The 19151-nt window shown below is 43.3% G+C and overlaps 1 protein-coding gene across 3 annotated transcripts in view; it reads right to left on the reverse strand.

Moving 5' to 3' along the window:
- capn15 (calpain 15) overlaps positions 1–19151 on the reverse strand; it is a 37282-nt gene that overhangs the window by 4081 nt on the left and 14050 nt on the right. For all 3 annotated transcript variants that reach the window (XM_077502490.1, XM_077502491.1, XM_077502489.1), the window contains exons 2-10: positions 14540–16172; positions 10368–10576; positions 7733–7916; positions 7438–7661; positions 5961–6086; positions 3900–4052; positions 1138–1299; positions 829–1064; positions 86–255 (exon numbers count right to left, since the gene is read on the reverse strand). In XM_077502490.1, coding sequence (XP_077358616.1) covers positions 86–255; positions 829–1064; positions 1138–1299; positions 3900–4052; positions 5961–6086; positions 7438–7661; positions 7733–7916; positions 10368–10576; positions 14540–16150 — 3075 coding nt within the window. In that variant the 5' untranslated portion in view covers positions 16151–16172. The remainder of the gene's footprint in view (positions 1–85; positions 256–828; positions 1065–1137; positions 1300–3899; positions 4053–5960; positions 6087–7437; positions 7662–7732; positions 7917–10367; positions 10577–14539; positions 16173–19151) is intronic.

Consider the following 19151-nt stretch of genomic DNA (forward strand, 5'->3'; position numbering starts at 1 on the left):
AAAGACAGGAGCGTTCCTCTTGCTGCAAAACAGTAAGATGTACGCGCTTACGCAACGCAACATTTATGTAGACAGAGACAACCACCTCGTGTCTTTCGCCTTTGTTTTCCGTCAGGAGGATGATGGCGTCGGCCAGCGTGGTGGCGGCTGCCTCCACCTGCTCCACCATCACCTGTCTGGAGCTGTAGATGGCCAGGATGTAGCCAGGGAAGTCCTGACTGGGCCGCCGCTGGGATCCACTGGTTGGACTGGAGACTATAGGGGAGGGAGATGGACATCAGGAAGCTGTGATCAAAGTTTGATCGGCTAGCTAGCTTGCCGGCTATCGAGCCGTCGGCTAGCTAGCTTGCCGGCTATCTAGCCGCCGGCTAGCTAGCTTGCCGGGTAGCTAGCTTACTGGCTAGCTAGCTTGCCGGCTAGCTAGCTTACTGGATAGCTAGCTTGCTGGCTAGCTGCGGCTATCTAGCCGTCGGCTAGCTAGCTTGCCGGGTAGCTAGCGTACTGGCTAGCTAGCTTGCCGGCTAGCTAGCGTACTGGCTAGCTAGCTTGCCGGCTAGCTAGCGTACTGGCTAGCTAGCTTGCTGGCTAGCTAGCTTACTGGCTAGCTAACTTGCCGGCTAGCTAGCTTGCCGGCTAGCTAGCTTGCCGGCTAGCTAGCTTACCGGCTAGCTAGCTTACCGGCTAGCTAGCTTACTGGCTAGCTAGCTTACTGGCTATCCATCCATCCATCCTAAAAATGTCTCTGAAAAAAAAAAAAAAATGACAATGTGTACACAAAACACACATGCATACGTCCAAAATATTAGGTAACAGCATCTGCGCACTTACTGGGCGTGGGTGGCCCTCCCGACCCGCTAACGTTCATCTGCCAGTGGTTAAAAGCGCAGCACACCACGGCGTACTCCCCGGGCTCCAGCATCACATCGCATCCGACAAACTTCTTCACCGCTCGCTTGCTGTGCGCCAGCAGGCGGCCCAGCGTCAACTTGTTGCTGCTCCCGAAGGAGGCCCGGAACACCATGATGCACAAGTCCAGCAGGTGACTGTCGGCCGTGTCCGAGCGCCTGATGAAAGGAAGGAGGTCAAAGTAGATTTTGCATTATTATTTTTTTACCCACTTCCTGTGTCCATGTTTACCTGCTCCCTTCCTGGAAGAGAGCAAATTCCAGCGCCGTCCTCTCCAGCACAGTGAGCGCCATGACAGTCACCGGCCCGCTGGCCTTGCTGGGGAAGCATCCCTGAAGTCGCACCTCCTGCCAGTCCGAGTGGATCTTACAAATATCCACAGAGTCAAAGTACCTGCGGGGATGAGGAGACGTTCTTTAAAGTCCATATCGAGGCATCAAGAGTGATTGTGTTGTCTTTCATCACCCCCCCCCCCCCCCCCCTCCCTTTTGTTTCAGTCCAGGGAGGCACAGGCTGCTGGTTTCAGTGGAAAGCCGAGAGATTACGTGTCGGAGGGAAATCAGGCAAAAAGACAGATGGGGTCCTCTGGGCCAAACACATTTTTCAGGTGGAGTTGTTCAAAGAGGACAGCTGCCTTGGCCCTCCTGGACTTATTGCAACTCCTATTTTTCTAGACAGGAGGCACATGAATAACAGACCCAAACACACTTACACACATATATACACATACACCCTCAATATGACGCAGTGCAGTGCAAGGTACAACCGCAATATTACAGTTTCTTAAAGTATATCTGATCGTGACAATCTTTATCTCTTAATAAAGGGGAATGTACCTAATGAAGTGAACAGCCATCTTAACTCATTCACTGCCAGTCATTATAGAAAATGTTTACATTTCCAATACTCACGTGATATTACATTCAATAATTATATATAAACCGAATCTACCAAATAACAGAATACACTCCCTACTTTTTGTCCCGTCCCGTTCTTTTATAATTGACAGCAGAAAAATGTAGGTTTGCCAAAATACAGCCATTTCTCCCATGGACTCTGAAACTGTGTTTATTTCCTATAAAATGGGGCAATGATGTCATCTACCGGTGGTTGGGCATCTGTAAAGTTGTTTCCAAGTTTGATATTTACAGTGGAGCATGCTCAGATTCGCCCCCATTTAGCACCGCTCTAAAAAATACAATTGACAAGTATACTTGTCAAAGGCAGTGAATGTTAATGTGTAGAAAATGGATGGATGGATATTTTACATTGCTAATGAAACTGTTGTAAAATATTTAAAGTGCATGTAACTGTACGCTGAATCTACTAAAACAACAAAAACAATCTGCTCCCACACTTCTGGAATGAGGGCATTTTGTGCGTGTTAACACAACAACACTGTTGGTTCAGTTTGGTGCCAAAACCAGATGGTGAGTAAAACCCACAGAGGCATGAGATTACTAAACGCGCCGTCACATGACGCGTGTCCATCACGGTGGACTGGGATGACATTTGGACAGTCCCTTTTCGCGATTCTCGGCGAAACGAAAGCGTTGACATTTGAAACCTCATGTGTCGAGTACGTCTTTTCCTCAGATGAACCATGCCCAGCTGGAAATTCATGCATTTTGCATTTGCGAACAGCTGCACGTCTGGAATGAAGACAAAAGTGTGTGTTTGGCAGCCACCGCGGCTCACATTTGATAAGCGTCAAAATATGGTCGCGCTGCTGAGCGCGGTGATTGACTGTGGTGCAGAGTGCAAACACCACAGCGTGAGGCCATGATAACTCGAGTGCTGACAATATCCTGTTATGAGATGATGGTCCGTGAGCTGTAATGACTCCTGGGGGCCACTAGGGAGGGTAGAGTGGAGCCAAAAGTGATTGAAGCCTAGTTTGAAATAGAATGGAATTGCAGGTAAGTTTATAACCTCTTTTTGACTTTTAAAACTTATATTCCAAAAATGAAACTTCTACATGGGGGTTCTTAACCTTGTTGGAGGTACTGAACGCCACAAAGTTTTCTTAGAGCTGTTTTTTAAAGTTGGAACCCAGGGGCAGCAGATGCAATAAAAACATCAGAGGCACAAAGGAACCCTGTGGAACACCATATATTCCGTTATACATGTGAACACGTTGACCCCTTGAGGTTAGGCCTGTTCGATTATGAAGAAAATATTAATCATGATTAATTTGGTAATAATTGCAATCACGATTAGGACAATCATTTGTTTTTTGGTACAAAAGGAAAATGTTTAAACGCAAAAAATACATACAATAAGACAAATAATTTTTTTTTTAAATACTATAATTATGCAAGTTCCTTTTGGACCAAACAAGATTGATTAAATTAGTCATTTTAAAATAAAAAAGGTGCAAATATATAAATTGAAACACCTCAAAATTAGAATTAATAATCTTATATTTTTTGTTTACTATTATGCAGAATTTATTATTGTGGAGCGTAAAAATTTAAATTGTAATTGACTTTTGATTAATAGCACAGCTCTACCTGGGGTTCAATCAAACCCACATTAAAATGGACTTTTGACGTCTATAGTTGTCAATGGCACTGAATGAGTTAAGAATCACTATGCTAATGCTATCTTAGCATTGCTAGCACTGCTATTTTGTTGACACTCAGGATATGCAGTCTTTTTGACCATTTATCATGACAATGCGCTTTCATAATAGCATGCTGTCATGAATGATCATGTTTGAGATTCACGTTTGTGCATGTTAGTGAGGGGCGTGGCTTTTGGACTCGATGGGACAGGGATTAGGATAAGTGAGGCTACATTCAAATCTTGCTAGCAGTTTTACACTGAAACTACTGTACCGCAAAAAAACTGATTCAACTTCTGGAAACGCAAGTAAAAATTTGATAGATCAAAAGAAAAGTCAAATAAAGAACAAATTCCTTAAAAATCAACTTTCATTCAGGAATTAATGATTTGCATTTGATTACATCCCACCACTGGCTCTTCCTTACTTGATGAAATCGGTGTACTCCATCCAGAAGACGCCCTCGCTGCTCCCATGCGCCATTAGCTCGTGACGCAGGTGCTGAGGCCAGTCCGTCCACTCGTCCGACCAGCTGCCATTCCATGAGAATCGACCCCACGGGTTGCGGAGGCGCAACAACCTGGAAGCGGGAATTGCAGAGTGATGAGGAGGGGGACGAGGAGAAGATTTGAAGAAATGACAGCTTCAGAAAAAGTTCCTCTCTGAATCAGATGTGGCAAATCCAGCTCCAGAAAGTAATAACCCTGCCACAGTTTGGCTTTAGCCCCAGGAGCTTGCCAGCAAGCTCACTAGGTAGCTTGGTAGCCAGAACGTGCTCATTAGCTAGCTCCCTAGAGGTACCCAAGCTAGCTAACCAAGCTAGGGAGGTAGCTAGCCAGCACAAGGGGCTAAAGCTGTGCTGGTTAGCTAGCTCACTAGCAGGGAACCAAGCTAGCTAACCAAGCTAGGGAGGTAGCTAGCCAGCACAACGGGCTAAAGCTGTGCTGGCTAGCTAGCTCCCTAGCAGGTATCCAAGCTAGCTAACTAAGCTAGGGAGGTAGCTAGCCAGCACAACGGGCTAAAGCTGTGCTGGCTAGCTAGCTCCCTAGCAGGTAACCAAGGTAGCTAGGACGCTTGCTAGCTAGCACTGGGGGTTACATACTTCAAATGACTGCTGTGTGTTTTTAATAATCTTGTCCAATTGATGTAAATTTATATTGTATGCTGATTCTAAACTGTTTATTTTTTTAACATTTAGGTACAAAATGTATTCACCTTATGTGCAATATAGTTTAATTGAATTTCTATTTTTAACTTTCTGATATTTAAGTACAGTATCAACACACCTCTGTTAGCTCACACTGTATCTACCCATTTCCACTTTTACTAGTGCCAAATAAAAAGCTGAAAACATAAAGAAAACCCACACTGTCTGGCTCCCACTCTCCCGGAAACCCGCAGGTGAGCCGCCGCTCCACAATCCGCTTTTCATGTCCTCTGGCTTTGCGCAGAAAGGGGCTCGGTGCCATTTTGGATCAAGCGCTGCCACTCCACTTGCTTTATGGCAGGAAATTAAAGTGCGGCTCTTGAGAAAATAACATCTGAGACTTTTTTTTTTAAGCTACTCTCGATTTACTCTCACAGGTTGAAGAAGCCGGCATTGTGTTATCACCCGATCAAAAGGACCACACTGCAGTAAAAGGTGCACCTGCTCTCTATTTGTAACCGGCCCCTCCCTCCTTCCCCTCTATGCTTGAAGAGTATACACATGAAGAGCGCATTCACAAAAATCTGTTTGATCCATTTTAAAACAAGACAAAAATATTGTTGATATTATGATAAATAATTCACATCTGAATGTAGGCCAAGACAAGATTAGAGACTTTTAATGTTAAAAATGACTTAAAGATTTGTACAACACTTAAGTGAGCAAAACCTACTGTATGATTCATTGTTTTTTTTTCAACTTTGCACATTAATTAGGGAGAGACTTTAAAAATGCATTTTACACGTGGAGAGGCACTTCAACTTGAGGGAAGTTTTGTTCATGGAATGACAAGAAAGTACACAAAACTCACCTGCCATTTAAATTCACTGCCTTTGACAAGTATACTTGTCAATTGTATTTTTTAGAGCGGTGCTAAATGGGGGCGAATCTGAGCATGCTCCACTGTAAATATCAAACTTGGAAACAACTTTACTGATGCCCAACCACCGGTAGATGACATCATTGCCCCATTTTATAGGAAATAAACACAGTTTCAGAGTCCATGGGAGAAATGGCTGTATTTTGGCAAACCTACATTTTTCTGCTGTCAATTATAAAAGAACGGGACGGGACAAAAAGTAGGGAGTCTATTCTGTTATTTGGTAGATTCGGTTTATATATAATTATTGAATGTAATATCACGTGAGTATTGGAAATGTAAAAATTTTCTATAATGACTGGCAGTGAATGAGTTAAAAAGGCCAAGTGAGAGTATGTTAACGGCCTTCCATCTGATATGATAAACAGTGAGGTGGGCAGTAGCATCACTTTCAAGAGTACCTGTATCCTTGGACATCTCGGACATCCAAGATGGAGTAGGCGTGACGAGGCCGCAGTCCCAGAGACTCGTAGACGGCGTCGTCCACTTTCATGTTGCCTCCTCCGCACGAGGCGCCCATCAGAAACCTACGCAAAGGCACCTGTCAGATTTCACTACGTCTTACTTACACACACACACACAAAAAGTAAGCGTGGGCCGATGAATCAGCTAGCAAAAACCCTCCTCCACTTTGTTGATGAACCCAACGCGTTTGGCCAACAGCGTGCGCTCTCATGACAGGGCCGGCTGGTCGGCTTTGATTTATTAAAACATACTGCAGCTTGTCTGACAGATGGGCGCCGGGCTGGCTGCAGATGACTGAGCCACTTTGGGGCTCCACTAGTTTGTCTGGTGTTTGCTTTGAAGGCGCACGTATCAAAGTGGTACAGGAAGGCTTCCATTACTGACGTACCTCTTCAAGTGACTTTACCGTATGATACTGTACAGTAAGTATGCTGATTTCCATGCAAAAGCTGAATTTATTTCAACTTATAGTCATACTCCCCCACTCTTGACTCTTTTATACAAATAATTCTCAATTCGAGGTCAAATATTAATATTATTATTGTGTCAAAATTAATGTATTCATTTTGAGTTAATTTAAAGTTCTTTTAACGTCATTTTTTTTTTAACGCACAATTAATGACCACCCTTGGAAAGCCTGTACTGGGGGAATTTAGCAGTAATAAATTGAATAATAATGCATATATTTGTGGGGATTGGGGTGAAGTTGCACTTTAGAATTTTAAAAATGTGCAGAATTTTACTTCATGTTAAAGATTAGATAGCTCTCAATATGAAAAGACAAATGCACTGAGCTGCCACCAATGTCTCACAAATGCAATTATGCTATCTAGTGGCAGAAAAATGACCTCAACACAAATTAATATGGCACTTTTTTTTTATAGTACCATCTTTTTAATTTTAACTCAAATTTATGAATTATTATGAAATTACTGTATCAAGGACTAAAAGATGCAGCCATATTTTAAGCGCGATTAATCGTGAGTTAACTATTGAAGTCATGCGATTAATTACGATTAAAAATTGTAATCGGCCAACACCCCTAATTATTATATATTGATATTCATCAAAATGCCAAATATTGGATAATCAGTCTATCCCTAATGTGGACCTCTGCTTTTATGCACAAAGATGATTATATCTTTATTGACATAAGTCCCCCCCCCAAAAAAAACAAACAAAATTAATAAATAAATAAAAGAAAACAAATAGCTCCACCCAAATTAATGAATACATTAATAAATAAACAAAGCCCAATAACAAAAAAACACATAAAAAATTTAAATCTAATTACTTTAATAATTAATTAAAAATAATGAATTGTTCAATAAATTAATAAATAAAGCCCAATGATGATTATTAAAAAAACAACAAAAAAACAAAAAAACAAAAAACAAAAACAAACTAATTTACCCTGCTTCCTTGGAGCTGAGCATCTTGGCCCAGATCAGATCGGTATCGATGGGCTCCTCCCGCGGGTTGGTGGAGCTGACCTGCAGCATGAGAGAATCGCACGGCGCCCCGGTCAGCGTGGCCAAGCCTTCGATGGCGCGCCCCGCCTGCAAGGCAAAGTAGGAGCCGTGGAGTTTGGCCAGGGCCTTCTCGATGAGCGCCACCCACAGCTGCTTCCTCTGGGCCTGCGACGAACCAAAAATAAAGTCCGCATTTCCCGGCGTGGCGGGTCGGGTTCCGAATGCGCGGCCTTCACCTGGGAGAAGAGGAGGAATCCGTAGTCGTCGCAGGGCAGCATGTCGTCCACCAACACCGTCGTCCACGTCCCGTCTTTGCATAAGCGGACTTGGTAGGCTCCCTCTGTGCAAATAGTTCTGGTGATCATCACCCTCTCCACCAGCTCGGGACGCTCGGCCAACACAGCTAGAGCACTGAGAAACCTGGAGAAAGAGACAGCAGCAAATGGATGGAAGGATCGTATTATATGGATTGAATCTAAATTATTAAATCACGTTTAACTGTCCCAATTAGGGATTGGTATCTCGGTTTTGTTGTGTAGCATAGCCAGAAGCAGCTGAATTTATTCCAGGTTCCAACTTGTTTGTGGTCTACACGGGTGAAGGTCTTCAATTTAGACAAATTATAGCATATCACTTATAAATTGATATCAGTCAACATGAAACTGATGTACTGACTTTTTTTTTTGCTGCACAAAGATACTGTCACACTTTTCCAGTGCCTGGCCCCTCCCCCTAACACACCAACAAGGCCAGTAAAGTGGACACTTCTCCACCTTCTATTTTGTTTCCCACACGCGTTTAGCAACAATTAGTACAAGACGATTAAACAGTATTTAATTTTCGATTCAGTCAAGAATTTTGCTCAGTACAGATGGGTGGATGATATATTTATATTTTAAATTTTTTTTATATATTTAATTTGTATTTTATAAAATAATTCTAAATCTAAATTAAAATGATTCTGAATACTATTTTGTAGGGATGTAACGATAAGGGAAATATCGTGATATCGTGATATTAAAACTGCCACGATATCGTCGTCGTCATCATGTTCACAATATTTCAAAGGAACACATCTGTAAAAAAAAAAAAAAAGTCAGGTTGATTTCCATTTGTGCAGTTCTAGCACCCTCTTGAGGCTAGTTTATTAGTGTAATTTAATTTTCAATAGGGATGTTTTGGCCTTCTATGTTTAAAATCTATGCTAATTGTCAGATGAAGGGGAACCTAATTTGCTTGTGAAGCGATAAATGTGTGCTTGCAATAGCAAGTAAGTGCCTCAATATTGTTATTAGAGATTGTAGGTGGTTTATATGCATTGCTGTTATGTACAAAAGCACAATATTGTGCTTTTTTTTTTTTAGTAGGAGCTCTTATTTACAATATTGCGATCTTTTTTAAATATCGCCAACGCCCCCACAATATCGTGATAATTATGGTATCGTGACATTCATATCGTGATATCGTATCTGATGTTTGGATATCGTTATATCCCTAGTATTTTGCATTAAAGTGCAGATATTTCATAAATGTAAAAAAAAAATAATAATAATTTTAAATTCCAGTGAACAGTAAATTTCAAGAAAACTGCAAGATACAAAAATAATAATTTAATAAAATTCAATTAAAGTATTGATTTATGGTTTTATCAAAAAATATCAGGCTTTTTTTTTTTTTTTAATCCAGCCCTAATAGATATCAAAACAGAGAATTAAAAAAGTGGCATTTGGTTTTGACCACTCACTATAAAATTGTAAACTGGCTGTGAACATTTCAATTCAAAAGATGTTGCGCTTAATCACTATGCTGCTTTCTCATGAAAAGTGGACTTGAATCGGAAGCAGTTTAGCTTTTCACATATAATTGTAGGATATGATGGAAAATTATTTGTCAACAGAATAATGCATAAATATACAAATTGGAAAAAAAAATATTGCCCATCCCTTGTGACTATGCTGTCAGCTTATGGAGCGGTTGGCACATCTCTACTCTATTTCTATTGGTTGGCTGGCGGGTGCTCAGTTGTTTGTTGGTTTAATAGGACAACTGTGTGTGTGTATATGAGAGCGAACAAGAATTTGGGTTACATCCTGTTGAGAGTGAGAGGATTTGGCTCCAGGGAGGGTTATTTTTGATAAGCCGTGTGCGCTGCTGATGAAACTTGCATCGGGACAACTTTGTGAGGGGCTTGACTTTTTGTTATGTGTGTGTATGTGTGGGTACGCACACATGTACAAACCCCAAAGGATGCCAAACAAGGACAGAAAGATAAAGCACATGTCCAGACTTTCGTGAATTATCTTCCTGTCAGGTACATTTGTACATCTTTACACTCTGATCTCTCTTTGAATTTTGTTCTTTCTGACAGCGTATTTTCTTTGTTATTATTTTACCGCCTCGTCGCCACCGTCCCCCCCTGCTCTATCTTCAAGGCTGAATTCAGCGTGTGTGAAATGTTCTGCAAAGAAATACAAGACAATCGACTCGAGTCTCTTTGTCTTTTACACTTCATTGAACAGAGCAGAATGTATTACCTTTCTCCGGAATGATGCTGAAAGATTTTATTCGCCTGCAGCTGTGCTAACTTGTACTTTTACATAAATAAGGGAAATAAAAGCCTAATTATTATTTTATTTGATCACATTAAAAGATGCTGCATTAGACTTTACAAATTAAGTTTCTTTTTATGTGAGGAAGCGTCCCTTAGTTGAACTTGAAAGTGGACGGAATTGCAGTTCCTTGCAGAAACGGGTCGTTAGCGCGCAGATTTTTATGCACAGTGAACACAGCAATCACGGCCTCCCCTCTACAAGTGAAATTACGAAGCCCGAGGAGCATCCTGCTTCCTTGTGATGCGTTCTGACAGCTCACCAGCAGTTTCCCAGCAGCCCTTGGAGGATGTCAGAAGGTCGCGGCGTGCGGAAAACGGACCACTTGACGCCTCGGTCTTTGAAGTTGCTGCATTTGATCTCGTGGGGGCGGAGCCACTTTTTGATTCGCTGCTGGACGCTGTCACCCTCGGGGAAGCCGACCGATCGAGGTCCCGGGGGGAAACTGTCGTCCACGAAGTTCACCGTGTTCTAATTGAGGGCGAGGAAGGACGTGGGAGAGGATGGAGAGTCAAAAGGAGACAAGCGGGACAATCAGACAACTAGATTTTTGAGCTACAAAGATTTTTCCCTTAAAACCTCCGGAGGATGTAATATTTCCCACCGTGTTGTTACAGGGCTTTTCCACCTTAGACAACGAGGCACACTAAAGCAGCAATACCAGCTCGAAGCCCAATACGCTGTTGTTATGCCGGGCTGAAAAAAAAAAAATATTTTTTGCAATCTGCCTTCTTTCCATGAAATGCATGCATACATGGCCTACAACGAGGCACGCTTAAGTGGCCACGCCAGCCCCAAGCGTCGGTTGACACGCTGGATTTACAAAAATATACATATAAATATAATAAATCGCTCGCAATCTGCGTTCTCCCCATGACATGCATGCACTCATGGCCTACAACGAGACACTAAGTGGCCAAACCAAACCCAAGCCTCGGTCAACATGCTGGGTGTCACGCTGGACTTACAAAAAATAAATAAATACAAATTTTTTGCTCACAATCTACCTTCTCCCTGTGACATGCATGCACTCATGGCCTACAACGAGGCACTCTAAGTGGCCACACCAAACCCAAGCCTCAGTCGACATGCTGGCTGTCACGCTGGACTTACAAAACAAAAAACAAACAAAAATGTTCACAATCTGCCTTCTCCCAATGACCTGCTTGCACTCATGGCCTACAACGAGGCGCTCTAATTAGTCACACCAAAACCAAGCCTCGGTCGACATGCTGGCTGTCATGCCAGACTTTTTTTTGTTTGCAGTTTATTCTTAATTACAAAATTTTTGCTCGCAATCTGCCTTTTCCCCGTGACATGCATGGCCTACAACGAGGCTCTTTATGTTGCCGAAGCAGACATAATCTCTGGTCCATTCAATGGCTTTTTAAAACATGTTTTTTTTTACCACCTCCTTTTATAAAAATAAATAATAATGCTATATCGCTGTAATCGAGTACTACATTGTTCAGACTTTGCACAGGCATTTACAAACAAATCTCTAAATTTGTTTTATGGGGACTTCAAACAAAAGGAGGTTAGAGTGACATCATTACACAGCAGGAGACCAATGTGAAACCTTGTACTACCCGGGGGGGCAGGACCAAAAAGCCAATACAAGCACACTTTTTGACGCGTTCACCACAGAGAAACACGTTTAAAAAAAAACATGCCACAAATTAAAAGGTATCTCAAACAAAGCTCCATCTTTACTGCTCACAGCTTCACTACACAGATAAACAAACAACATGATATCCAACCCAACACACTATCTGCTCATCTAAAGCCCTTTTGTAGCAACATGCGCCACTCCAGTTTCCTATTTGTGGTGTTAGAAGTGAGGCCGGCCAACCGTGTTGCGAGCCAGGCGGGGGATGTAATGCGGGTGCCCTGCTGGTAGCTCCCGGTGAAGCAAATTGATTGCTCGCCAGCTCCGGCTCATAATTCAATTCAGTTGCCTTGATGCCGCATTAGTGACCAGACAAGAGTCACCGCCTCGCCAATGCCGCCATCATCCAAGGTCGCGATGTCGCACGCAGAGTGCGTAGTTCACCGGTTTATGCACAACCCCTTGAACTAGCATTGACGTTTTATGGACGAAAGGTGCCAATGTGGATTTACTATCACAGCCTGAGAAAAAAAAATAAAAAATCATCCCTTGACTTGTAGACAAGGAACAAAAGGCCTCTGACTGCACTGGTACAAAAACACAATTTGAACCTGATCCAAATAAATCTGCGGCCTGTGTTCTTCACACAAAAGACCTTGGACGGATGACTATAATTCCAATAGACAATCACCTTGATCTTTTAAGCGTACTCCATCCTTGCGTTGAGTTCAAATCTGAATTGTTTTGCTAATAGGGTTTCATTTCCCAGTGATTCAGAGTCTTAGGTGTTGTGATGTTTACAGAGTGCGATTCCCTGTTTCCACAACAGTGGAGACGTGCCAGCAAGCAAACCGTAGACTGCTCCCGCCCTGACAGCTCCCAGCAGACGCAAAACTGGCAGCAATACAAGACTGCTTTTTAGATGGCGGTAGGCTTGCAGCCAAATATCATAGGTGGCATAGACAACCTGTTTATCTCTGCAAACATGGAAACAAGAATGCATAGAGGCAGATTTCACGGTATCACACTTATTTAATGTAAAACAGAAAGCAGCACCGGCGGAATGCAGTGCCATGGTGAGACAACAGCTGAAAACTGAGAGTAGTCACAACAAACTATGCTTGTAGATAGTCAAAGTTTGGCCACAAATTTGGGTCATCAATGTTGTAGGCCGACAGTGATATAGAAGGACGAAAGAAACTGATTCTTGTGTTATTTCCATGGCGACTCTGGGTCACCTATCTTTGCAGTTGAAAATAGCAGTGGGCCTTCCTGGAAGAGTGTGTCTATCATGACAGCTAATGATTCTTTCCAGGGTTGGCTGCAGTGCTTGTCTAAGAAAAAATGTCATTTGTTACAGATTCAAATGAATAGAAACTCATAAAACATGAGTTGTGTTTGGGTTGCACACATATTAAATGCATTAATTTGGCTTCTTTGCCTCTAAAATAATATTATATTTAACGACTGTGGCGTTAACAAATTAGAGCACGAGTGTCAAATTCAAGGCCAACCGAATCATGTAATGTGAATCACTAAAGCAAATAAAGTGTTTCCACTTCATGTTTGAGTAAATTTATTTTTGCAAAAAATCTGTCCCAAAATGGTAATTTATTTGATTTATATCAGTTAGAACTTTTTTTTTTTTTTTTACATTTGTGATTTCAAACAAAGAATTACACTACATACTAGTCTCCAATTGCTTAATGTCACCATACAATGCAAAACACATGGGCTACAAATTACCATCTATGTGGTGGTGTTGATACCCTTTAAACCACTAATGGTGTCAAAATATAGGTGGCCCGTCAGGGGGTCCAATCTGGCCCGTGAAGACAGAACACAAACAGCAGCTTTCAGGAAAATTATTGTTGTTAGTTTGTTACTAATTTTATCCACGGGAGGATGCACTGACAACCAGTATTTGATATGAAAATTTTGCATGAATATTTGTTCAGAAATTTCAAATAACACTGCAATAAGATAATAAATGAGAAATTTTAATTTTAAAATTTCACATTATTCATATTATTGTTCAACTGCCCATGTGCCTTGTATTACTTTCACTATATGTTTTGGAGCATGCCAAGTGATGATGTCTTGAGGGGAAAAGACAAACTCTCAGACGTCAAAAAGGGAACAGGTCCAGATGATGCTGTTACTGATTACGTTCACCATAGGGAAGCGGATCATTTCTGCCCAGCACTCAAGCTCTGTGGCTAAAAATAGGCCAGCCCAGTGTTTGCCTTTTCATGTTCACACATGCAGTCAACCGCGAAAATAATGTGACATCGGGACAGGTTGAGCATGAGGATTGATGCGAAAGGGGTTTTGGGTTGAAGGATCACTTTAATGTCAGTCTAGAATTGGGAAAATATGTGGAAAAAAAGAAGGTATGAGTGCTCTCAGACAGCTTCGCCAACCAGGACTGAAGCAATGAATAATGATTCATCACATGCTTTTGTGGTGTTAGGAAGTGAGAATCCAACCAATTCCTAAAAAAAAAAAAGATTACGTGCATTGAAATGACCTGAAGGTGTCCTGGCTTGTTATAAGTAAGTCTTAAAATATTATTTGGTAAGTGAGAACATGTAGCAAAAACATCCTTCATGAAAATCAAAGGACATTCTGCTGCTTGTGGGTTTTTGGTGAAAATGGTTAATAAGTCCATTAATCGTCCAAAAGATACAAGCCAAATTAGTTAAATTCAAAAATTGAACAATGATGAGGTCCCCAAGTAATAAAACAGTAAATGGTATGAAACATTTTGCCTACTAATGGTGCGATATGTCATCCATAATGAGCGTGTTGACAGATTTTCTTACCTCTCTGCAGAAGCTGACAATGTTCTCCCACAGCTCCTTGGCTTCACCCTCATCATTACGCCGACGGGCCTCGACATGCATGCTCTCTCTCCTTTTCAGAGGCTTTATCACCTTGCGAAGGGTGAGGTACTGCTGGGGTGTGTGGCATGCCGCACAGTTCTTGGCCTTAACGTCATTGAGCAGCGTACATGCTGGGCAACTCCACTGGCCAGGCCTCTCCTGAAGGCTAGACAAGCTGGGCGAGGAAGAGGTGGAACTAGAAGAAGCGATAGCTGAAGATGAGGAGGGATAAAGTTTGCCCTGTTTCCGTGTTTTGTGACCCGAGGAGGACGAAGATGTACAGGAGCATGCTGCGCCAGGCCCAGATGGGACCTGGCCACAGTGCGTGCAGCAGCGAAGGAGGGCCGCCTGCTGCTCCTGAAAGCCGTGCAGCTTGGACGACCCACAGGCAGAGCACTTTGGAGCACCTGTGGGGTTGCGCAGTGTGCACTTGGAGCAGGCCCAAGTGCTGAAGTCCGGACTAGAAGGGCTGGCCGGGGTGAAGCGCACCGTCTCACAACCCAAATCGATTAGGTCGGCACCAGCCCGCGACGATCGGCAGGCTTCACATTTCGACGAGCCGCTTGTGGTAGCTATAGAGCAGCCTGGGCACTTCCAGGTGGGGGCTCCTGAGGAAGGGTGGTGATTTTTTTGGGGGTCTTCTTCTTCTAAGATGCTGAGGCGCTTACTGGGGTATGAGGGCTCCTGGGGTTGGGCGTGCTTGGGTTTGGCAGGTCGTTGGGGGCCAGGTTGGGGGAGGGCGTTCGCACTTGGAGGAGAGGTGGGACTTGGGGTGTTTGTGCCTTGGTTTGGCGGTCGCCCTGTTGGAGGCACCTCTCTCCTACTTCGTGGCACAGGGTTGTTCTGGAGGGATGAAAAAGCACTAAATGTAGAAGACGGCACGTGGGGAGGTTCTTGGGGTTCACAGGGAGGAGGTGGAGGTGAATCATCAGTTAGGTCTATGACTATAGGGCAAGCCCCTGCTGAGGTTACAGGAAACCCCAGTACAGGAGTGCGAACCTCTGGTACTACCAATGCCTCAGGAGGGATTTTGGGTAACGACAGTTTCCTGGGTCCACCACAGGCTGAGCATGACAATGCAACGGGCGTATTGTGAAGGGTGCAGCGAGGGCAAGCCCAGCCTGACTGCTGCTGCTCCATGCCACCCACTTCCCCATTGCTCTCCGACCGTCTCAACATATCCTCCTTAACTGGAACCTGTCCTTGGGGTTCTGAAAGCACGGCGGGCGTGACGGTAGGCGTTGGGGGTTCTGTCGTAGGAGCAGGGGGGAGACCGTTGGAGGTGGCAGCTATGGTTGTGATGGCAGGCGCTGGGGTGGTGGAGGATGATCCGAAGCCGCAGACGGAACAGGCTCTCGATCCCTGAGGGTTGTTGAGGGTACAGCGAGGGCAGGCCCAGCGGTGCTCCTCGCTACTGCTCAGGCGAAGGATCTGATTAAGGTCAGGTTTCTGGCGAGGCGCCTCACAGATCGAACAGCGAGGTGCGCCGCCGACATTTAAGAAGGTGCAGCGTCCACATGACCACTCGCTGCCTCGAACTGCAGCTGCCATGGAGCCAGGAGAGTGAGAGTGGCTGCAAAAGAGGGGGGAAAAAAACAAACAGTTAAGATCAAAGTAAATTGAAAGAATTCTGTTGGCAGTTTGCAACTGCCTTAAAAGTACTTTGATAGTAGGTCAGATTTGAACCACTTGGGTAGTCTTGTCACTACCGTACTCTTGTTACGCGACTTGGGAAAAGACATGTACCTTTTAGGATATTCAAAACATACAACTATTAGGACTCTCATAATGATTTCATGTAGAATTCTACAAAGGGACAGAAACAGACTCCCAGGGTTTCCCCCAGTTCTTTATAGGCCACCGAAGCTTTGTTCCCAGTCCGTCCCTGACCACCAATCTAAGCAAGCTTTTTGGGAAAAACCCTTCCTGGACTCCTGTCCCCTTTTCCCCCAACTGCATATTGAGCAATAATGAAGACAGGTCTCTGGAACAAGTACGAGGAAATGAAAGCTTGAGATGGAGGGGACATGAGTGAATAATAAACTATCAAGTGAGGGAACACTTGTTTCCAGTGAGATAATAATGATTATCTAAAGGAAGAGTAGTGGGGCAAAAAAACATTTGAGACCACATGAGGATGGGACCCAGACAAAATGAGAAAGGAAAAATGGAGTGTGAGAGGGAAAGATTGCCTCGCTCAGGGGAGCAAAAATTAAATCTCTTTCCAGAGGGCACTGAGGGCAGTAAATCCATACACAATGTCTGTATGATTAGAGCCAAGAAATGCAGCAGAGAGAGCAAGAGATGGAGGAGAGGAGGCTGCAATTGCCTCACAATAATAGAGAGTAAAATTCTGGCTGCTTCTCCACAGACACTGCAAATTAGACAAAGGCAGACAACTCTCCATCAGATTATTCTAATACCTCGCTCCCATTGACCTTTGTATGCAGGCTTCGGAAGAGCAATGGTTGTGTACTTGGTGGCTTTGTATTAACCAACACTGAAAAGTCACCGTCACTCAAGTTGCTCATGTGTGAACGACAACAGAGACACGGCATTGTGGGTATGATGGGGTAGCGAAGGTGAAGTGCAAAGAGCGAGAGCAATCTTCTGTTCTTCACTTTGGTCCCGAGGGTAAAGGTGTTGTCCGCAGTATGACAACAGGATGTCATCACATTCTGGGCTTTATTTATTTTTGGGTGTACACTGTACAGGCAGTTTTATTAAATGGTATTCTTGGTAAGTATGGAGTTATACATGGTGGTAGTTTTGTAGATGGTTGATGCATATTGAAAAGGAATCACGCAACATCTTCAGGTCCAGAGTTGGCAGTTCAATTCAAAATGAAGAGACATTCCTTCGAGGACAACAAATTCTGGACAGGGAGGATCTCTGGTTTGAAAAAAATGTTCAATAAAACAGCTTTGTAAAACTGTGAAAGGCCCTTTCTAAACCAAGGATGTCCAAATCCAGACTTTGAGGGCCACTACCTTGCATGCTTTAGATGTTCCTAACTTCGTCCCCTCCAAAACACCTTATTCAAAGGATCAGCTCATCAGCAAGCTCTGCGGAAGTCTGACAATTATTCTGATAATTTGAATTAGGTATGTTGGAGGAGAAAAACATCTAAACACGCAGAATCGTGGCCCTTGAAGGCCGGATTTGGACACCCGTGCTCTCAACAGAGGGATAGGCTTAAGCTATCACTTATGGTACGCTTGTGGCGATTGTCTCATTCCACGGGGAAAATAGCCATTTTGAAAACGGTCATATACCAGCCACACCTGGCAACAACAACCCTCATGTGATCACCCCCAGTGGGCAAACCCACCAGAGACATACAGCAAATAGGAGGGCATCATACCTATGACTTAGAACTGAAGAAACCTTTTGGATATATGGTAAAAGATCATAAACAACTGAAAAGAGTCCTCGATGGCACTCTTGCAGATTTATTGAAGTGACTAGGCTCTAAGGTAGCTAATTATCAGAGGGACAAACACAGACTACTGTCTGTGGGTCAATGACTGAACACAAGCATGCTTCTGAATCTATTTGTAGATAAAGCATAGTCACATGCTTTGCTTTTGTGCTGAGGTTGGTCTGCACCCTCAGCCTTTGGCCCTCGGACAATGAAAGTTACGGAAGAAGAAGTTCCAGTACATTATGTCAGAATCCATTAGCAGAGTATTTATTCTCCTGGGCTAACGTCAGCACTCCAACCTAAAGCATCTCCCTGGAGAGAGGAGGAAATTATCGGCCTTTCAGCAATCATGATAAAACAAGCAAAAAAAAAAAGAAATACTTGGCAGTTTGCGTTGCTTTAAGTTTCATTCAACAACTATTCCAGAAGATTACGAAAATTGTGTGTTTATGTGCTTAGTAGTTAGGTTATAAGGGAAAATCAATTATGGGGCAATACTGCTGTAATGCTTCTGTTAAAAAGCAACACAAGAAGCTTACAGCAAAATGTTTCCCTCTTCATACTTTAGTTGGCCACGGGTAGAATTGATGACACGCCAAACTATCCAAATGCACTTCCTCCTGCCTGTCTGTCTGTCTACAAGGACCCACAACAGCCATGACAACAACGAGCGTCAGTGCCTCATGTTTCATGACAGCTCCTTCCCTTTGGCCATTTCCATAACTGTCAGTCTGTTTCATCTGCAGTGAGAGAGCAAAGTCATAGTGTCAGCCACATGGCAACTTTGTCAAATCAATTGATTTGCTTGGAATTGGAGCTAAGGGATGGCGAATTTATCATCTGTCTGTCTGTCCATCCGCAGTAGGCATCAGAGCTCAGAGGACTTTCACAATGAGCTGATCATTCTCTTGAGGATTTTTCAAACATCTCACTTAATTGCATCATTATTTTCTGCTCTAAGTGTGCGCCGATAAGGGACGCCTAACTTAATAAAATGTCACAATCCTGGCCTTCCATTAAAAGAAATGCACAAGTCTGTCCTGTGGTCCCAGGACAGTAATTAAAAAAAAAAAAAATAGTCTCTGCATTCAGTGCTCCACTCACTCATAAGTGTGTGCGCCAACACAG

This window comes from Festucalex cinctus, chromosome 17 (genome assembly GCF_051991245.1).
Source record: "Festucalex cinctus isolate MCC-2025b chromosome 17, RoL_Fcin_1.0, whole genome shotgun sequence".
Lineage (NCBI taxonomy): Eukaryota > Metazoa > Chordata > Actinopteri > Syngnathiformes > Syngnathidae > Festucalex > Festucalex cinctus.